Source organism: Lepidochelys olivacea (genome assembly GCF_965140295.1).
Source record: "Lepidochelys olivacea isolate rLepOli2 genome assembly, chromosome: 9".
In the NCBI taxonomy this organism is placed as follows: domain Eukaryota; kingdom Metazoa; phylum Chordata; order Testudines; family Cheloniidae; genus Lepidochelys; species Lepidochelys olivacea.
Genome location: NC_140419.1, coordinates 88,761,742 through 88,783,927, shown reverse-complemented (window position 1 = coordinate 88,783,927; position 22,186 = coordinate 88,761,742). Strand labels below are relative to the sequence as shown.

Sequence of the window (22,186 nt, the reverse complement as noted above, 5' to 3'; positions counted from 1 at the left end):
CAGTGACACCAGTTTATACCTGAGAATGTCACTCCAGTGACTTCAGGTGAGTCAAACTTCAAACCACTGTGACAAGAATGAGGCACGACTCCCATCACAAACTCACTGCCTTCCCTGTGAAATATTAGAGCCCAATAGCCAATTTTTTATTTTAGATATGATGAAAAATTAGTATATCCCAGCAATATACAAATAAATTCAGTACACACAACAGAGCCTTGCCTAAGTACAGTCTCAGACATTTGGAACTTGGTAGAATGAGGAGCTGGGATTAGTGAGGGAGCAGCACATGGTGCATATTTCTTGGGTGGGGGAGGATGCGGCTAACTTCCATTTCACCAGAAGTTTTGAACCAGGATGTAATAAAACCAAGATGATTATGGAACTGACGACCCCTCAAGGGAATCAAAGTGCTGGTACTATAAGTAATATGTAGATAAAAGCTGTGGCATGTATCTTCTACACGAGCATAAAGTTTGGCTAGTTCTGCCACACGTTTTCCCATGTGACCTTCAGTAAGTAATTTAACCTCTCTGTACTTTAGTTTACTCATTTGGAAAATGGGACTTCAAGGGGGAGCTATGAGACCTAATTTTTTCTTATTAGTAAAGAGGTTTGATATCTAGGTGAAGGCACTAGAGAATTGCCATAATTATGTTATTAGTACAGTGTTGTTATAGCAGCCATTATGTGCTCAACAGTAGCTCATATACAGTCTGTGGGCCCTGGGTCATCTCCTGCTCTTTCAAATATTGTCATGTGATCATTTACTCTCACCTGAGTATCCCACCAGGGAGAGACAGAGAAGACATGTTAACGTATCATTCAAAGAACAGACCAACTAAAAGTGCAGCAGCCAGGCTGAATTGCACTGTCAATTCACTGCACTGAAAGCCCAAGATACTGGTCCTCTACCTGATTTATATGAGAGTTGGACCCTAGGACCTCAAGGCCATGAGACAAGAATGATATCAAAGGAATCCTCTGGCACTCTTTTTCACTTTAAGTTAGTAGCATCCACCTGGCTGTACATAAATTGTTGGATCTAGCAACTGCTATGGAAAAGCTAACTGCATTCAGGAAAGAAAAACTCTGAAGTGTGGGAAAGAACGGTAATATTTACACGTGACTAATTAGACTTACAGCAGCGGTGGATTATCCAGTAGGCCCATGGGGCCCGTGCCCAGGGGCCTCAGCCAATGGGGGGGTCCCTAGAAAAATGGGCACCCCAGCAAAAATCTGCCACAGGGCGGTGGAAGCTGGAGCCCTCGCAGAAGCCGCGGGGCAGCCAAGGGAAGCCCAAGCACCCCGACTAGGATTGCCAGTTTTGGTTGGACATATTCCTGGAGATTTCATCACATGACATAATCTTTAATTAAAGATTAATCTTCAATTCCTGGAGACTCCAGGACAATCCTGGAGGGTTGGCAGAAGCAGTGAGTGGGCCGGGGAAGCCCCAGTGCCCGACCCCAGCTGTGGCCCCGGGACTGGAGGAGCTCTTGCTCCCTGCCATGGCCTCAGAGCAGGAGGAGACCATGGCGGGGAGACAGAGCTTCTCTGGTCTTGGGGCCACAGTCTGGCGGGCACAGAATGGGGTGGGACTGTGGGCAAAACAAGGGCAGGGCCACAGAGGAAGGGGCAGAACGAGGGCACAGGCGGAAGGGGTAGGGAGGAGGCCCCCCCACTTGTTCTGGCCCAAGGAGCCCTTAATCCACCTCTGATTTACAGCACTGTGGTATGTACGTGTGGCTCTATATAACAATAACATTGTATCATTCAGATTAAACAGAAACTGCACTAATTTTATTGTGGACATTAGCATTTTGCATAAGTAAACAGTCTTTCAGTATCGACTGCCCCTATAAAGGAGCTGAAAGTGGTTAAAAATGGCACACAAAGTAGAAGAGCATGTTAAACTGTGTTATTGTTGTCTCTTCTCTTTCTGTCCATGCCTATTGTTCTGGCCAGAGTGCAATGGACCCTTGCTGTTGGCTTCCTTACCTTACCGCCCTTCTTTCTGGTATCCTAAGAGCATTGACAAACCATTGCAATGTGTAACTGACTTAAAAAAAGCTCCAAAATATTTGTAATGCAACAAATACTAAAGAAAACAAGATCACAAATGGCCAGGTTGTGACATTACTGAGTTACAGAGGGAACTTGAGGAGGGATTGCATCTCCTAAGCCACCTTCTTGCAGCAATTGGTGAAGGGAGCGCAGAGGGGATGTGGACAAAATGTGCTACACATTTACCATTCTCAGTTGGTGGGTGGTCCCGGGGGGTCCATAATCAAATGGTAGAGTTTCAAGAAGTTCCTAGGCTGCTCTAAGGTATAGCAGGGTGAGAGCGGCCTTAGAACCAGCCCCAGGGAGCTACAACAGGTGTTTTCTGGTCCCACCATCTGATCCCAGTAAACTCAGCCAAGATTTGGCTGTGACTCAGTGCCTGCCAAATTACATGCATTGAAATTCTATTTCGAGATCCGCGATATTGTGTGTTTTTTCTCAAGCCCCACCTCCTGGATTCTTATGAACACATGAGAATTTCAGCGTTCTTTTTTTATTTTTTTAAGTACATTTCTAGCCTTCATTGTGCAGAAGAGAGCTTGAAAACATGTCTCCAATTGTCACCTAAAAGTTCATAAATCGGAAAAATCCAAAACATTGGGGTGGGTTTAAATCTCATGATTTTGGGAACCTCATCTGAGATTTTGGAATGCTTGTGGTTGGCAATACTGACATAAATAAGGTCATCTCAGATGTTATACCCATATTTTATGGGGAAAGAATTCTCTGGTGTATCTTCTGGGAAAAGGAGAAAATGAAGTAAGAATAATTTTAGCCATATTTTTAAAATATTCTAATACAGAATATGTGAGGCAGCATTTTTGAACAGGGACTCTAAGTAGAAGAGAGGATAGAATATTCTAAAAAGAAACGGGAACTCTATTTAGAACTAAAATACTTTAAGAATAGCAGTAAAAATATGTCAAGTATCAGAGGGGTAGCCGTGATAGTCTGGATCTGTAAAAGCAGCAAAGAGTCCTGTGGCACCTTATAGAGTAAAAGACGTATTGGAGCATAAGCTTTCGTGGGTGAATACCCACTTCGTTAGATGCATGTAGTGGAAATTTCCAGAGGCAGGTATAAATATGCAAGCAAGAATCAGGCTAGGGATAACGAGGTTAGTTCAATCAGGGAGGATGAGGCCCTCTTCTAGCAGTTGAGGTGTGAACACCAAGGGAGGAGAAACTGCTTTTGTAGTTGGCTAGCCATTCACAGTCTTTGTTTAATCCTGAGCTGAGTAAAAATATGGTTTCTTTCTAATATAATGGCTTCACTCCTTTTCACTTTTGGAAGAGACTGACAGGAAATCTGAGGGAGGAGACAAATATCTGCACCGAGGCAAAGATAGTTCAGCCTTTGGAAGAAAGTATTGGTTCTCCCAAAGATATTTTACTGTGAGTTAGAGGTGGAGTTAGCTAAGGGTATGTTTTGGTTTTGGAAAATGTCATCAGGTAAGTTTTGATATTGCAGAAACAAGACCAGACTTCGTTCAGATTCAGTCCCATTTTATTCAAACCAAGTTTGCTAATTCCAGATTTAGCCCATTTCTGCCATTGAGTGTAATGGAAAAAATAATCCACGATTTACAGGTAAGCAGACATGCTAAACTGCAAAAAAAACCACAGAAATTTGGCTTGTTTTGGATTAATTGGCTTATAAATTGCTTGTTGGCTAGTTTTTGGCTTATAGCTTGTTGCTTCTTTTTTTTGATCATCTCCCGGCAAGCAGGGGCAAGGGGGGGAGGAGAGGGAGAGAGTCAGGGGTGCACAGCGGGCCCACCACAATCCCAGACGGCATACCAGGGGGATCTAGTCACAGAGTATTGGGGTTCTTAGGGATCGCCTTGTTTTGGCCTTGTTTTGAAATGGGATTAGCTGGATTTTTGGCTTATTGTGAAAGTCAGGGTGCTTATTTACCGCGTGAAAGTTGGCAACTGTGCAGGTAAGTCTGGTCTATTTTCTGATGCGTGTAATATTTAAATCCAGCCTGGATCAAGCTTAATATTTATGTTGGAAAGTATTGCATTTTTTTCATTTAAAATATCAAAATGTCTCTCTCTCACACACACACACACACACACACACAAACAATGGGAGAATTAGAAAGTAAAATAAGATTAGTGAAGGGTGAAAAAATCTGGACTGATTGTACTGGGGTTTTATTTTAAAATAAAAACATTGCTACCTAAGGGAGACTTATCTTTGGATAGTGATTAGTGATGGACGGAATGAAGTAAATTCTCAGCGAGTCAGTCAGGGAATTAGATGCACTGCTTGTGTTAACATTAAAAGCTGTTGTGTGCATGGCAGTGAAAATATACTGTTATGTCTGAGATGAAGAAAATGTATGTGGTTCATGTTTTGCATAAACTTCTCACAATGAAGAGGGAAAACAGTTGCTGACTAAGCTAAGGTCATGTCTATTTATATCTACAGCAAGCTTGTGATAATGAAAAGAGGCTTTAATGTGTCCCAAGGCCTAGATGAAACACACTGAAATTTTAGCATGTGGATTTCTGAAGCGCGGTATCAAAGAAATGAAAAGGAATTTCAAAACACAGAAATCCATTCCATTTTTGGGCTTAGAATATGTCTTAGATCTGTGCTTTTAAGCTTTTTTAAAAAAAACAACAGTACTTTAAAAGTCATCTTTTAATCAGAGGTGAAGTATTTTATATGATTGTATTTATATCTGTAATATGACCACCAACCCAAATATGTCACCAGTGATGGCTACCTGGCCTTAAAAACTGCACAAGCAGGGACTTCCCAAGGCTGGCTCTCCCACACTGGTATAACAGCGAACTGTGGGAGGAAGCAAAACAATAAGTAATAGAAGCTGCTCAGAAAATATTTGGGGGGGGGTGAAAATTTTTCTAAAAAATTTACAGATATATTTTGATTTTATTGACAAAAAAACAAAAAATTCAAAAGGCTGAAAAATGTTCTGTTTATAATTGGTTTTGATTTACACTTTTTCATGAAAAACTGGAAACATTTAAAAAGAAATGCAGATTTTTCCATGAAAATTTATGTTTAAACAAAATGCCATTTTTGATCCAAAAAATCCCATTTCAAATGAAAATTTTTGACCAGCTCTAGTCAGTGGCTGCTTTACTTTGTGTGTGATGGTAAGGGCTGACATTTGCTGATCTGTCTAAGGCAGGAGAATCCCTAGACCCAGCTATACCCACTTTTCCCTCAGAAGTTTTCAGTCTTAGCCAGCACTCACACTCCTACCTCTGCCCAGGGAAGCAAATCTCTAATTTTTTTTCAACCTTTTCCAGCCGATACAGACAAACACTCATTGCCGGAAGGTAAGTTATAGTTTTGTCTGGTTAGAGGGAGCACCCCAGAATGTTACAGTCCTTCTGCAGAGCTGAAGTTAACAAAACGTGGCTTCTGAGAAAAATCCTGTTTGAGGGAGAAATCAGCAAAATGCCTTTGAGATGTGAGATGAAAACTGATACATGTAAAAACGTACTGATTTATTTTATGATCACATACAAAAATTAGTTAAGAGAAGGGAAGAGTCTGTGAGCAAAGTTAGGCTAAATACTGTTAATGCTGACTGGGGAATTGTGGGGTTTTTTTATGAATCACATGGAATTTAGTATTTGGAAATGCAATGATAATAATAGGTCACCCTCCTGGAGTGCTTACCGTACAAAGATTGGAAACACTTCCTGAAAATTAACAAACAACCCTAGGAAGTAGGCAATTACTGGTATCCCTATTTTACAGATGGGGAAACTGAAGCTCAAATGAGAAGGTTAATGAGAAGGTTTTTAAAGGTATTTGTGTGTCTAAAGCACCTAGCAAGATTTTCAAAAATGCCTACGTACCTGTCACTGACAAATCCCACTAGGGTGGGATTGAGGCACGTAACTACCTTTAAAAATCTGCCCCTAAGTGACTTGCAGATGATTTATAGACATCTGTGGATGAGTGGAGAACAGAATGCAGACCTACCCTCTCTTCCCCTCCTCTTCCCCCCCACCCCATGCCCATTACTTCAGCACAAGGACATCCTCTCCTCTAAGGAAATGTTCATCTGTCACTTACATTATAACATCTTCAGAGCAGGGAGCACATCTTTATTTGTGCCTTATATCACTGAGCATGCTGTTGGCCTTTATCAAATAAAAATATTAATAACAATTCACAGATGCATTGCAAATTGCTTTTAGGTATTCATGCCAGCTGGAAACAGTAAGAGAGGACTTATTAAAACAGAAATTCCAATGTGGGCTAGGCATTGAAAAGGAAAAAACATGTTATAATTCAAGTGTTTCATTAAAGACACAATCTAGATGCAAAAATGAACCAACAATTGAGCAATACACATTTTACTTCATGTAAAATCTTGACAAGGAAATCTTTAGCTTTTAGAGACAGACAATAAAGCTCTAACTTAGGCACACATATGCATGTGTTTTTTGCATTACTTACAAAAAGCAACGTTAAAAGAAGATTAAGGTTTCAAAGTCAATCACTCAGAAATTAGGAAATGTCAGAATTAAGGCAGCTGGTGCAATCTTAAGCCATGTCGACACTAAAATCACTACATCAATTCACCAACCAATTTGCAGCTCTACCTATAATATACTACTGTATGTGCAAGTGTATATACACACACGAAAAACTGAATATTTTATAATATTTTGTAAACATTTTTAAAGTTCTTACTCAAGGCTAGTTACTCTGGTTTCAGTGTTAAATAACGGGTTGCAGAGCCCAGAACTGTGTATAAAGCATACGTTATTATTTGTCTGATCTTGCTCTGGTCTTTCAGAAGCTTGCTTGTGCATTCCACTCCTGTGTGCTGCCTTGGGGCACAGGGCTGCTAAGCTAATTCTCTCTAGGATTCGGATTCCATAAAGCTTGTTTGGCTTTGATACAGGCAACAGTAACAACTCCAGCTCCTGCCACTACCTAATAAACCAGCTTCTCCAACTCAGCTATTTCCTATCATGTGTGCATGGCACAGCTGTGCCTTGATAGCCCCTGTGCAGGTGTGAGATGTACTGCACCCCACAAAGCACTTAGACAAGACTAGCAACAGAAATATGTCACCTAAATTCTGAGATTACCTAGTCAACAAAGGCAACATACTCGGTCTTCTGAAGTTTTGCACAGAGCTTTGACGCTGCAAAAGAGTCACTAAGACCCAGTTCAAAATTAAAGTAACGAAACCTACATTTTGTAATGCACCAGGGTTGTCTAATCCGTCTATGAGCTCACATCTTGTTAATGGGCTCAAGAGGAAGGTTTAGTTAACGCTGCCCTTACTAGCCTGGAAAAGGAAATACTCCCCTAAGGGAGGTTTTTCTTCAAGTAGGGAGGTCCATACAAAAGTATGACAATTTCTGGTTGTATTACATATCTAATCTTAGCTCTGCCCATCTTCTCCTTCCTTCTCCTCATCCCCATGTATCCCTCACCTGTGTGAAGCACCCTCTGTGGGGTTCAGAGGGAGAGGGAATGCTGCTACAGAGGGTAGTTCTCTAGGGGAGGAGGCATGGGCAGGACAATGCTATTTATACATCCACCAGCAGCATCTCTGGGTGTATATTATAGTCATCACAAGTGCAGGGATTGTGCTCTGGGCAGCTTCTGAGATGTAAGGTGGGCTGAAAAAGTCTGCCGGAGATGAAAGGTATAAAACGGATCTAAAGACTCGTATTCTAGACTTTCCTTCACGCAATTATTTCTTTGATAGGAAACCTCCAAGGAAGCTCTGTTGCTGCATAAAGCTAGGTTGGCAATTTAGTGCATGACAATTTGCTCTAAGTTAGTATGTAACCAATGCCCCAGCTTGGCATTATAGCTTCTGGAATTGCCCTTTTTTATATAAAAGTAGGTTCTGGTCCTGAAAAAGTTCACAGAACTTCAGTAGGAGCTTAAACCGCATGGTCAAGGTCAAATTCTCACTAAAGTCATTACATTCCTGGCCTAACCCATTACATTGTGGTGCTGTGTTTTGTTAAACATCTGCCATGTTTTAACCCACAGGTGGCCGTGTTTGAATAGTGGATAAAGGGATTTCTGCATATACTTTGAGTGTCAGTTTAAACTTGCTAAAATATGTCAGGATACTTTGGTAGAAAGATGCTGGATAGAGTAAATATAAACTTGACCAAGCTGATATATTATAAAAGTGGGCAGCCATGCTTTTACCTGTCTCTCCTAGGTACTTATACGGCTCCCCTATCTGAGCACCTCCGAGGTATTTATCACCACAGCACCCCTGAAAGGTAGGGCAGTGTTATCCCCATGTTACAGAAGTAGGGTACTGCGGCACAGAAAAACTATGTGATATGCCCAAGGTCACACAGGAAGTCTGTGATAAAGCAAAAAGAAAAGGAGTACTTGTGGCACCTTAGAGACTAACAAATTTTAGCCACAAGTACTCCTTTTCTTTTTGCGAATACAGACTAACACGGCTGCTACTCTGAAACTTGTGATAACTTGTGATAAAGGGAATCAGACCCAGGTCTCCCAAGTCCAAGACTAATACCCTAGCCCCTTCCCCCCCTCGCATGTGGAGTTTATTTCATCACCCCACTTCCATAGACAGCTACCTCTGCAGTTCATGCCTCACCCTTTAAAAAGCATCTGAAAAAGCTATTTTTCTCTAATGAATATTTTCATTTTTAATCTCTTGACTACTGTATGGTGTCCAACCTACCTCTTAATGAAGGCACACTATTCTGCCTTCTCTCTGACGTTCTGTTGTGTATCATGATGGTTTTAACTGCATTGTATTTTCAATTGGTTTTCAGCTCACTAGGAGAAATAGTTATAATAAAAGCCTGGCCCTATACTCCTCTCTATCAATCACAGCTACATCAGGATTTTAATACAAGGAATGAAGGCAAGATTTCCTATCTATAAAATGTTTACACAGTAGTTGTTAGTCACTGTATTATCCAAAGCACACTGAATTGTCCTGAAGGAAAAGAAAAAAAGCATGTCTTGAGCTCAAGCTGATCCGAATGAAGAGTCTTCTGCTACAAGTTCACAACAGAAAAAATGAGGAGTACTTGTGGCACCTTAGAGACTAACAAATTTATTTGAGCATCAGCTTTCATGGGCTAAAACCCACTTCATCAGATGCATGCAGTGGAAAATACAGTAGGAATATATATATACACAGAGAACATGAAAAAATGGGTGTTGCTATACCAACTGTAATGAGACCAATTAATTAAGGTGGGCTATTATCAGCAGGAGAAAAAAAAACCTTTTGTATTGATAATCAGGATAGCCCATTTCAAACAGTTGACAACAAGGTGAGAGTAACAGTGGGGGCGGCGGAATTAGCATGGAGAAATAGTTTTTACTTTGTGTAATGACCCATCCACTCCCAGTCTTTATTCAAGCCTAATTTAATGGTGTCCACTTTGCAAATTAATTCCAATTCTGCAGTCTCTCGTTGGAGTCTGTTTTTGAAGTTTTTTTGTTGGAGAATTGCAACTTTTAGGTCTGAAATTGAGTGACCAGGGAGGTTGAAGTGTTCTCTGACTGGTTTTTGAATGTTATAATTCTTGATGTCTGATGTGTGTCTATTTATTCTTTTGCGTAGAGATTGTCCGGTTTGGTCAATGTACATAGCAGAGGGGCATTGCTGGCACATGATGGCATATATCACATTGGTAGATGTGCAGGTGAACGAGCCTCTTATGGTATGGCTGATGTGATTAGGTCCTATGATGGTCCTTGAATAGATAAGTGGACAGAGCTGGCAACGGGCTTTGTTGCAAGGATAGGTTCCTGGGTTAGTGTTCTGTTGTGTGGTGTGTGGTTGCTGGTGAGTATTTGCTTCAGGTTGGGGGGCTGTCTGTAAGCGAGGACTGGCCTGTCTCACAAGGTCTGTGAGAGTGAGGGATCATCCTTCAGGATAGGTTGTAGATCCCTGATGATGCGCTGGAGAGGTTTAATTTGGGTCCTGAAGGTGATGGCTAGTGGCGTTCTGTTATTTTCTTTGTTAGGCCTGTCCTGGAGTAGTCTTCCTACTGTATTTTCCACCGAATGCATCGGATAAAGTGGGTTTTAGCCCACGAAAGCTTACACTCAAATAAATTTTTTAGTCTCTAAGGTGCCACAAGTACTCCTCGCTTTTTTTTTGTTGTTGTTGTTGTTGATACAGACTAACACAGCTATCACTCTGAAAAAAATTCACAATAGTTGCACTGACCTTAACCACTGTGTGTGGCACCTACCGTAATAGCTTTAGTGATTCCAGATAAGGGTTGACAAGGAATGTGACAAAGTTAGATGGCTTAGACTGAAAGTTTTGTATAAATCCGGAGTTTGCAGTAATTAACCAGGCATTACCACATGGTGCGGGACAGAGAGGGGGAACATTAAGTGATGGTGCAGTATACTAATGGTGTCAGTCTCGGTACATTAAGATGGTTTATTGTAATGTGTGGAGGGTAGGATGAGGAGATTCCCCAGCACGGAGTTTTCTGCCATCTAAGGTTGCGACACGAAGAGCGAACAGAAAGGAGAAAGGGGAAATAACACACCAACTTGCTGTTTTAAAAGTTGTTCAGCCTCCCTAAGTTACTAAGCATGTGTCTTAGAGCCAGGATCATTATATTTGGCTATCTCCAAACTGAACAAATCAACATGCACTTAAAAAATGCATAACCAGCAGCTGGTTATAATAAAATAGCCTGTTGTCCATTGAGCTCTTCACTTTAATGAGAGCGAGAGAGTGTAATGTAGGTTGTCAGCTTCTTACTAGCATGCTTGTTATTTTTCAGCAAAATTTGAAACGATCTGAACAAAGAAAGTTGATCAATGTTTAATAAAGTCTTTGTAATCACTGAACATATCTCCCAGATGGGTATCCTCATCTTTTAATAGCCCAGTAGAGCTATTGTCGTCTCTTGGCTGCAGTTCTAAACCTTACATCACCACTATGAGAAGCAAATCCTTTAATAAGCAAGTGTCTGTGGTTCACCAGTGGTGTGTTATGGAATGAAGTAAACTGATAGCAATGATTTGTGTGGAAAAGTAGAGGACTTTCATTTTCATGTATTAGCCATAAGAGATGAGCTAGGATTTAATATTTTTTATCTGGTTCGATCTTACAGCAGCACGCATACAAGCGGAAAGATCAAGGGACTGGGATGAAATGCACTGTTTTTCATTTTGAATGTTAAACTGCCAATTAAATGTCAGTTAGCAAGAGAAATGTCTCAGCTACATTTCTCTCTTGCCTACCACTTTTTTCCTTAACTTCTTGCTGTGCCTGGTAATTGTTTAGGGACCAGTACTGTTCTCCATTAGCTAACTTCACCTGTTGCATTTATTATTATTCACCATATATAGTGTGTTAGCAGCTCGAGGCTCACCAGTTCAGGGCCCCTTTGTGCTGGTTACTGTCCACAAAACCATAGTTACTGAGTTATCTTCAGTCAGTTGCAACCTAATCTGTATTATGTAGACTTTGACAGCACAACACTTACATACTGTGCAGTGTGCATACTTAATAAAAATCTCTTTCTCTGCTTTCTGTTATTTTTCTCAGAGGTCGAAAATAGCGGTCTATGAGAAAATGTGGTCGTATATGAAGTCAGCAGAGCCATCTGTATTTACCAAAACAACAGCTGACGGGGTCGCTAGAGTGCGGAAGTCAAAGGGAAAGTTTGCCTTCCTCCTTGAATCGACCATGAACGAGTATATCGAGCAGCGAAAGCCATGTGACACAATGAAAGTTGGTGGGAACCTGGATTCCAAAGGCTATGGTGTAGCAACTCCAAAAGGCTCAGCATTAAGGTGGGTGGAATAATATAACAATATATATGTTGTTATAGTATTCCACCTACCCTGATGTATTGTGTTGTCATTTTCTTTCTTGTGGATTTTGAGGTAACTTTAAAGTTTAAAATCTTCAATATTCCATGGAGTAAAATAAGACGGTAAATTATGGTTTCATTTACTTAATGCATCCATTTTTTAATGTTCTCTCTGTGTTGTCCTTTCTGATTGTTTGTTGCTGTTTTAATTTTACAGTTCAGTGGCTTTTTCAATTTAAATGGTAAAAGCCGGGTTAAACTGCCATATGTGACGAATGTTAATTGCATGATGTGGTGTTCTTGTTACTTTTTTTCCTCAAAGACAATTTCCCCATCCCGCACACTTCAGTTCTGAGCAAATGTTATCCTCCATGCCACCTTCCAATATTGAACCCTGTATTTGCTGTAGAAACATTTTTATAGCTCCACGGTCTGTGAAATTTAGCCAATTTGTCCTCTTGTGCTCCTTTTTTCATACGTTACGATTTCTTAAGCATTTGTGCATTTTCTTACGAGTTATGTTTTATCGTTTCAAGAAATGCTGTTAACCTGGCAGTATTAAAACTGAATGAGCAAGGCCTCTTGGACAAATTGAAAAACAAATGGTGGTACGACAAAGGAGAGTGCGGCAGCGGGGGAGGTGACTCCAAGGTCAGCCTCAATGTCACCACAATCGGGTACCGTAGTCAAGAGTAATCGGCAAGGCTGTTATCTGACTTATCAGGGCAAAAAACACAGATTAGAACTATTTGAATAATCATGGGGAAAGCCACTTGCTTGCACAGTAGCTTTTTAAAGGAGACACGGTCTTATTTGCATCACATACAGTTTAATCAACCTTGGGAACCTTATTTAACTAACAGATAGAGGCTCCAGTCGTGGTGGCCCTGCCAGGGGTGCATTAAGGTAATAAGTGTTCATCTGAGCTCATCCTTGTGCAAGAAAATAGCGATCACACGTTAACGCAGCCCAAAGCATTGAGCACAAGGTGTTTCATAGTTCAGTGATTTAAGGCTATTTGTTGTATTTTTAAGAGACCTTTTTATAAGGGCAAAACAGCAAACAGCAAAAGTCTTGAAGTCTGCAGGATCAGTTCTCCTTAGCCCTTTTCTGCTGGCTTAAGATCAGCATAGCAGTCTACTACCAGCATACACAGGTGGCCTCTCCAGTGGCCAGTGGGAGCTGGATCAGATTCCAGAGGAGAGATACATCTTACCTTAGAAAAACAACAAGGAGTCCGGTGGCACCTTAAAGACTAACAGATTTATTTGAGCATAAGCTTTCGTCGGTAAAAACCTCACTTCTTCACTTGCATCTGAAGAAGTGAGGTTTTTACCCACAAAAGCTTATGCTCAAATAAATCTGTTAGTCTTTAAGGTGCCACCGGACTCCTTGTTGTTTTCGTGGATACTACCTTACCTTAGGTTACCTGTAGCTCAGAAAAGTAAGAAAGAAAGAAAAGTAAGTTTGGTTGTAAAACCAATTGCAAACGAGGCTCAGTAGATGAGGGCAAAGCAGTTATTACAGCAGCAAGATTGTGTTTAACACTAAGGACAGATTCTCCTGTGACACCCTACTGGCAGGAAACATTTTATAAGTACTTGCAAATTGCAGTATCTGTGGCTAGAAATAGGAGATGCACTGCCTGCTCAGGATAGCAGTCTCTGCTTGCACAACTGAAGTGTGTGGTGGTCTGGAAAGGATTAATTTCCAAACGTAAATGTAGCTTCAAAAAAAGCAATTTCAGTGGCACGTAACCTAGAATAGAACATAATCTTTAATACTACAGAGACTGTCACTTTGTAAATATCCTAGGTAGAAGGGTATAAAACTGTATTTGCTGCACTAGTTAAACAGATATTGGGTCCAACTCCCATTAACTTCAGTGGAGCCAGGATTTCACTCATTATTTTAACAGTAAAAAGAAAAGGAGTACTTGTGGCACCTTAGAGACTAACACATTTATTTGAGCATAAGCTTTCGTGAGCTAGCTGTAGCCCATGAAAACTTATGCTCAAATAAATTTGTTAGTCTCTAGGGTGCCACAAGTACTCCTTTTCTTTTTGCAGATACAGACTAACACGGCTGCTACTCTGAAACCTATTTTAACAGTGTGGATTTTAGCAGATAACTAAGTTCGTTCATCTTTTGCAAAAGCTAATCAGTTGGTGTCCATATTATTGACCACTTCCTCACAAAACTAAGTGATTAACAATTACATTTGCATTAGGGCTGTCAAGCGATTTAAAAAATTAATCGTGATTAATCATGGATTAATAGCACTGTTAAACAATAATAGAATACCATTAAATATTTTGGATGATTTCTACATTTTCAAATTTATTGATTTTAATTACAACACAGAATACAAAGTGTACAGTGCTCACTTTATATTTATTTTTATTTATAAGTATTTGCCCTGTAAAAAAACAAAAGCAATAGTATTTTTCAATTCACCTAATACAAGTACTGTAGTGAAATCTCTTTATCATGAAAGTTGAATTTACAAATGTAGAATTATGTACAAAAAAACTGCACTCAAAAATGAAACCATGTAAAGCTTTAGAGCCTACAAGTCCACTCAGTCCTACTTCTTTTTCAGCCAATTGCTAAGACAAACAAGTTTGTTTACATTTACAGGCGATAATGCTGCCCGCTTCTTGTTTACAATATCATCAGAAATTGAGAACTGGCATTCACATGACACTGTTGTAGCTGGAATTGCAAAATATTTACATGCCAGATGCACTAAAGATTCATATGTCCCTTCATGCTTCAACCATCATTCCAGGGCAGGGGACATGCGTCCATGTTGAGGACGGGTTCTGCTTGATAACAATCCAAAGCAGTGTGGACCAATGCTTGTTCATTTTCATTATCTGAGTCGGATGCCACCAGCAGAAGGTTGATTTTTCTTTTTTGATGGTTCAGGTTCTGTAGTTTCCGTATCAGTGTGTTGCTCTTTTAAGATTTCTGAAAGCATGCTCCACACCCATCCCTCTCAGATTTTGGAAGGCACTTCACATTTTTAAACCTTAGGTTGAATACCGTAGCTATCTTTAGAAATCTCACATTTTGTCAAATCTGCTGTGAAAGTGTTCTTAAAATGAACATGTGCTGGGTCATCATCCAAGACTACTATAACATGAAATATATGGCAGAATGCAGGTAAAACAGAGCAGGGGACATGCAGTTCTCCCCCAAGGAGTTCAGTCACAAACTTAATTAATACATTATTTTTTTTAAGCATCATCAGAATGAAAGCATGTCCTTTGGAATGGTGGCCAAAGCATGAAGTGGCGAACGAATATTTAGCATATCTGGCACATAAATACCTTGCAATGCTGGCTACAAAAGTGCCATGCAAATGGCAGTTCTCACTTTCTGGTGACATTGTAAATAAGAAGAGGGCAGCATTATCTCCTGTAAATGTAAAAAAAACTTGTTGTCTTAGTGATTAGCTGAACAAGTAGTAGTACTGAGTGGACTTGTAGGCTCTAAAGTTTTACATTTGTTTCTTTTTGAGTGCAGTTATGTAACAAAAAAATCTACATTTGTAAGTTTCACTTTCACAACAAAGAGATTGCACTACAGTACTTGTGTGAGGTGAATTGAAAAGTACAATTTGCTTTGTTTATCATTTTTACAGTGCAAATATTTGTAATAAAAATACACTTTGATTTCAATTACAACACAGAATACAATATATATGAAAATGTAGAAAAACAACCAAAATATTTAATAAATTTCAATTGGTATTCTATTGTTTAACAGTGTGATTAAAACTGTGATTAATCGCAATTAATTTTTTTAATCATGATTAATTTTTGTGAGTTAATTGCAATTAATTGACAGCCCTCGTTTGCATTTACCTGTGTGATTTGCACAGGGAAGCTGTACTGGACTAGGTATTATCATTACCATGACATTGCTGATCTTATGGAGTACAGGAATTGCTAACACAATTAATTGAAAATGCCTTTTTGTTCTGAAAAGTATTCAGATTCATTCCCAGAATTACATTTTCCAGAAGTATAGTTAGTTTAATGAGTTATTTAAGGAACAACGACATGCAATCTCTCCTAAAAAATGCTTTTGTATTGGTCCAAAATACTGCAGTAACATTTTTAGTAAGCTGCAAAGTTTTGGACAATTATTGCAAATTACTACCGTGTTTTATTAATAAAAGTCGATTACATCTGGCTAGTTAGTGAATTAATCTGTTAGTTCAGTCACCTGGGATATTGGCAAAAGCAGTTGTATAATAAAAGGAAAGAAAAGACTGAAATTCAGATTAATTTAATCACACCAATTCTTCAGTACTCATCAGCAGCCTGGAAAAGAGTATGGGTTTTAATAGGCTTCTTAGTTCTCATTCTTGTCCCTCATGCAACCTTTTATATAAGGTTGTGTGTGCAAGTATATTAAATGTTCATTTTCCTCCCAGCATCCAACACTGTATTGTCTGCCTCTACCCCATGAAAGAGATTTTTGTACAATGCAGCTTCACCAGTCTCCTGAATTACAAACAGCCAACTAACATTTAAAGTTCTGAGAAATCTAAAACAGGTTTTTTTTATAATGGTAATAGTAAGGGCAAGGTCATCTTTCTATTTTTGTATTTGCTCAGGCATCATTTAAAGGAAATAATGCTCTATGTTAACAAGTACTCAAGCCTGTGTTAGTAGATGCTAGAAAAGCAGTTAAGTTATTCCATGATCAAGTATATTTCAGGGAAAGAAAATGGAAATGAGGAGAACCTTTGATTTGTCCTTTTTAACCATGAATGACAAATCTCTCTCCTATTTATTTGTTGTTTATTGTAATGCTTGGGGTTAAGGGCTGGATAGTTATTTTAGCTATAAACCTCAATCATCAGGGTTTATCACTCAGCAGCGTAAGTCCCCTGGGAATAGAATGTGGGCCAAGCCAGTTCTCAGGCCAGATGCATACTTTCTCCTTGGAGGGGTTGGAGGAGAAAGAACCTTAAAACTGATTAAGCTAGGTTTTTTAAATTATTACTTCTAGAGTTGTCAAAAAAAGGTTTGTTATTTTAGAAGTGTTAATTTCCAGTGATGACGTTTTGCAGGCACTTCATACCACAGGCTGGTGTGTCTTGGCATTAAAATTTAAAGAATATATTCCCAACTGTGCAGTAGGTAGCACAGGTTTAACAGTGTGGATTTTAGCAAAGAACTTTAAGTTACTTTGGACAACTCATCTTTTGCAAAAGCTAATCAGTTAGTGTCCATATTACTGCAATAATTACTGTACGTTAATTTAACTGTAATGCTTTTGAGGGATTCTGTTGACATCACACACCCTTAAAGCAAAGCTCAGGTTGTCTCCTGAACCCCGAAAGAGAACCACAGCCCTGCATATGTACATATGGCAGGTACCAGTACATCATTTTGTATTATATATGGTTAAAGACAAATCTTTACCTGCATTTTCTCCCTCTTCTCCTGTTTCTCTCTCTAAAGTCTGTAGTCCCCTCCCCTGCCCCAGGCTGACAGTTTGAATTTTGCAAGTATCTACATTATTTTAATGCCAGGGTCTTATTATGACATCAAATAAGTATGTAAAACTTAGACCATCTTTTATGTATTGATCAGAAACTCGCAAGGTAGTCAAAGATTGAAAAGCATCCCCTGAAGAGCCTGTACATTAAGAACAGACTTGAAGTATTTCCTAGATATCAGCTAGCACAATAACGGTAGCAATGAACTTCTATTAACGTGTCAGCTAGAAAGGAGCTAATGTAACGTCAGTGGAGGTGTCCAATGTAATGATACTGCTTAACGCTGGCATGGTATCAGTTCTGAAGAGGGGAGCCATTATGATGCTAATGCAAGTGCTAAAAATATTTACATGCTGTTTTTTTCTTTTGATTAATTGGTATGAAACACAAACACAGGAGGCTGAAATTCATTCCTAGTGTAACTCTACACAATCCACTGGGGTTACACCAGGAATGAACTTGGCCCAGGATGTTGTTAATTGATTATTGCTTGGCTTTAGCATGGATTTCATACTGTATATGGTAAGGGCTGCAGTGAAGTCTTGTGATCTGTTTTAAGAGGGTTTAAAACCCTTTTATTCCTAACATTACACTGTTTGCACAGTGCATTGAGATCTTCAAATGAGATACACTATTGAAGAGCAACGTATTATTACTGTAATTGACTTTTCCTATTCCAATAGTGCAACTCAGAGAGATGGCTATAAGGATGTACATTTTAAATAAAGGTGAGCCCAACCAAAATTCAAATCCAGATTTGGATCCAGACTTCTTCAAAATCTAGGAGTGCTCTGATCCACGATTTTACTTCAGCCCAAGATAGGACTAGAGAGAGACAGACTGAAACTTGGATTTGGATCCAAACATTCACAGAGGTTGAAGCAGTTTGGATCCAGACTTTTGGTTCAGGCTCATCTCTAGTTTTAATGCATAAAATATGAACATTGGTTTATTTTTTTTAAAAAAATGTCAAGAGAAGAAGATAAACAGCCTTTTCAAAACTGTTTTGTTTTTCCTTTAAAGGAGGAAATATTTGGGGAAAGATAGAAGCTATCGCAACAAGGAACAGATGCAAGGTGTATCATGGAATGAGATATGCATGTGTCATTGACTTATGGTGCAATATGATGGAGCTTACTCACTCATGACAGCTTTTTCTACTAGCTAAGCTAATGGAAAAGCTCTGTTAGCTTACCGGGTAGAGGCCCAAGCCTTGGGGAATAGGTGTCCTGAGTCTGTAATCAGATACTTCCTGCTGGTATTTTAGTTTCTGTGTGTGTGAACTGTATATAGGCTTGAATCATTACAGATTGATGGTGCCGTGGTCTTAGACTGAGCTCCTCTGACTTCCTGATATTCTGTTGTGCTCAAGATATGGGGTGAGTATGTGACCCATTTGCTTGTGTCTGTGCGTGCTGTTCCCCATTACTGGACTACAAAGAACCTAGTCACATAGAAAAATTGGTTCCGTAGATGCTTGTCTTCCTCCCCTTAGTTTGTCACGTGTACTTTAAGGTCAGATGGTTCCGAGTTTTAATCATCCCTCCTCTGGATACTGTATGTTCATTGCCATCAGACAATTACATTCTAAGACTAAAGGAACCCCAATGACAAATAAATCCTATGATGTTAAGGATTTTAAGTCTCACAACTGAAAAGAAACATGGAGATTTTCCTGCTATTAGATTCCACTAAACAAATTGGTATTATAAGGTTTATCATTGTTACGTCCAAAAATAGATGTTCCCCTTTTATTTTAAAACTGAAAAGATTGTATTTCTATTGTGAAATAATTATAGGGAGCCAGATCCTAGCTGGTATAAATCGCCATACTGCCACTGAAGTCAGTTAACACCAGCTACAATAATTAACATCAGCTAAAGATCTGGTCCACAAAGTCTCAGAGGCTGCCAGTATTTCACTGGGAATGGTAGTTATCAAATTCCAGCAGACACAATTTATTCCATCAGACTAAAAGGAGGTTTTGGCATATCCATCTGTGGTTTCTGTACGATAGTGTGCATATGCTTATTTAAACACTGCTGACATGCTGGTATGCATATCATAATTCATTCGCTTATCTTTCTTAAATGCAAAACAATTAATTGAACCCATAGAGATTCTTGGCAAAATTGTACAGTATATTGTATCCAGATACCCTTATTTGAGTGAGCTGACTTCTTAATTGTTTGAGAATCTGTAATAGTACTTAGAAAAGCATATGCCAGGAAATTTGTTACTGAATACTGTCAGTTTTAGGCCCAGTTATTTTATTATACAAGCATGTCCCCTCAAACCTGAGCAATTACTGAGCAGGGATTTAACCAGAAATATGCAAGACATTATATAAATAAAGATAGCAGGATGAGTGGATAAGTTATATTAATTAGTTGTATGAGAAAAATTTTCTGTTAAGATATATTTCTGTAATTCTATAGTTGATTCATTTCTGGTCTTCCCTTATCTTGATGGTAGCATTTAATGACCGCTAACTTAAAAGTAAATTGTGTGTGTGTGTTTAGTCTTGAAGTCGATTCCACGTATATAGATTCCTTGCTAATTATTTGACTGAATTTCTGTATCAACAATGGTGTTTTTCAAAAAAAAGACATTGAAGTAACGCAAGATGCTCCGGTATTTAATTTCCCAGCCTTTTTGTTAATCATAAAATTAAATTTGTAGGGTTCAAGCCCAAGGGGTTTCCATTATATACAAGTTTACAGTTCAGTTCAATGGCTCTCAGCACCTCCACTATAAAAATTGTTCCAGCACTCCTAAGCTAAATTCTGTCCTTGGATCCGTGCAGCACATATTGTCTTCAGCGAGACATATTCATGCACATCTGAGAGCAGAATTTGGCCTTAAGCAGAATGAATTTGTTCCCCTGGTTTCTCTGTATCAGTTTGCTTGTGTAAGTTTACAGCATACCATTTTATTCATTTTTAATACGGATGTATTTTTAGAAGAAATCTGTTATGAATAATTTTAGATGTGATTTGCTATCCTAAGAACCCCATTGGAAAACTTCTAATGCTTTGCTTTTCAAATATTATCTTTAAAAAAAACAACCATGTGTGATAAATAAAGGGGGGGACAGCTCCCTTTAATGGACACCCAGCCAGCCTCTTAGCTGTAAAATCCCTCTTGGTAGCTGTTCTTTACTTGCTTTACCTGTAAAGGGTTAAAAAGTCCCCCCAGGTAAAGAAAAAACAGTGGGCACCTGACCAAAAGAGCCAATGGGAAGGTAGAACTTTTTAAAATTGGGAAAGAAACTTTCCCTTTGTCTGTTGTTCTCTGGGCTAGAGGGACAGAGCAGCCGTGCTATAAACAGCTTAAGCCAGGTATGATCATAAATTATCAGATCATGCCTAGAACTACTTATCCTAACTCCAAATGTTTAAGTAGATCAGAATGTTTAGCAAGACGTAATTAGGGTTATTTCTTTTATTTCTTATTGGCTTGTGAACTCCTCTGTGCTAACCCCAGATGCCTTTGTTTGCTTGTAACCTTTAAGCTGAACCCCCAAGAAAGCTATTTTAGGGTGCTTGATTTTTGAAATTGCTCTTTTAAAATCTAGCAAAAGCCTAAATTCCAAATATATTCCTGTCAAGGCTGAATCCCAACTCTGTCACTCCAATGGCAGAAGTGGGGCCCGCAAGGATTTTAAAAATTAATACTGGCCACTCCAGGCTTGTATTACACTCCCAAAGTTACAGCTTTTCTCTGACCTTGGCTTGGTAAACGCTGCCACCACCGAAAGGCAAAAAAAACCTTTGAACCCAGGAAGGAGCACTTGGGAATTCCTCCCTGTGGGATACCCTCAAGCCCTTTCGTCCCCCATCCAGGGAAGAGCTAAGAAAGAAAACAAAGGAAATTAGCTGCGGCTACCAGCTAATCAAACATGCACAAACCTCTTAGGACACCAAAAATCCAATTCTGTTCTTAAGAAAGGTAAATTTTATTAAAAACAAAAAGAAAGAAAATGCATTTGGAATTTAGGCTTTTGCTTAACCCTTTACAGATAAAGCTGGTAAAGAACAGCTACCAAGAGGGATTTTACAGCTAACTGGCTGGGTGTCCATCAAAGGGAGCTATCCCTCCCTTTATTTATCACAACATGCAACACAACTCATTCATTCAATTTGTATGAAAATAGTGTTCATCAACATGCAGTGATTTGCTCATCCAGTGGATGTTATAAGCATGGGCTATGAGTTGGAAAGAAAGTAAAATGGCAGAACTGAGCCAATCATAATAGCACTGTGCTAATTCACACTCATGACTAGGAGAGCAATTGAAAAATATTGCTTTTTGTAAATTAGTAAGCTGAACAACATTTTAAAAGGAAGGCTTCAAAAATTTATTTTGTTCATTTATTTGACAAAATACTTTTCACAGCATACTATTAAATAATGTTGTAGCATATTTTGTAACAATAATGAAGTATTTTGTAATATGAGACTTCATTACAGCGCTCCTCCACTGATATTATCACAGAGGACGGAGAGCCTGCTTTAGTTTGTGTGAGATTTATAAAATGCACTCTGGCAAGGTTCTATTATATAAGGATCATAATTTAGGAAATCAGTGAGAGAGTTTCTAAAAAATGTGTTACCCAGATTGGAAAACAGCTATTGGACTTAGGAAGTAGATGGGGTAAAAAGACACTCCCTTCGGAAAAAGTACACCTACACTGGAATAAAAGACCGGCAGCACAGCCATGGCTGTCCTGAGTCAGCTGACTTGGGCTTGGGCTGCAGGGCTATAAATCACACTGTAGATGTTTC

General features: G+C 39.1%; 1 protein-coding gene across 7 annotated transcripts in view; it reads left to right on the top strand.

Moving 5' to 3' along the window:
• The window catches only part of GRIA3 (glutamate ionotropic receptor AMPA type subunit 3), a 222,304-nt gene that overhangs the window by 173,920 nt on the left and 26,198 nt on the right, over positions 1-22,186 (top strand). For 3 of the 7 annotated variants that reach the window (XM_084638760.1, XM_084638764.1, XM_084638765.1), the window contains one exon: positions 11,611-11,858. In XM_084638760.1, the coding sequence (XP_084494886.1) occupies positions 11,611-11,858 (248 nt within the window). Of the gene's footprint in view, positions 1-11,610; positions 11,859-12,414; positions 12,556-18,422; positions 19,914-22,186 lie in introns of those variants that run through there. The other 4 variants (XR_014712945.1, XM_084638761.1, XM_084638762.1 and 1 more) reach the window with 3 other exon arrangements.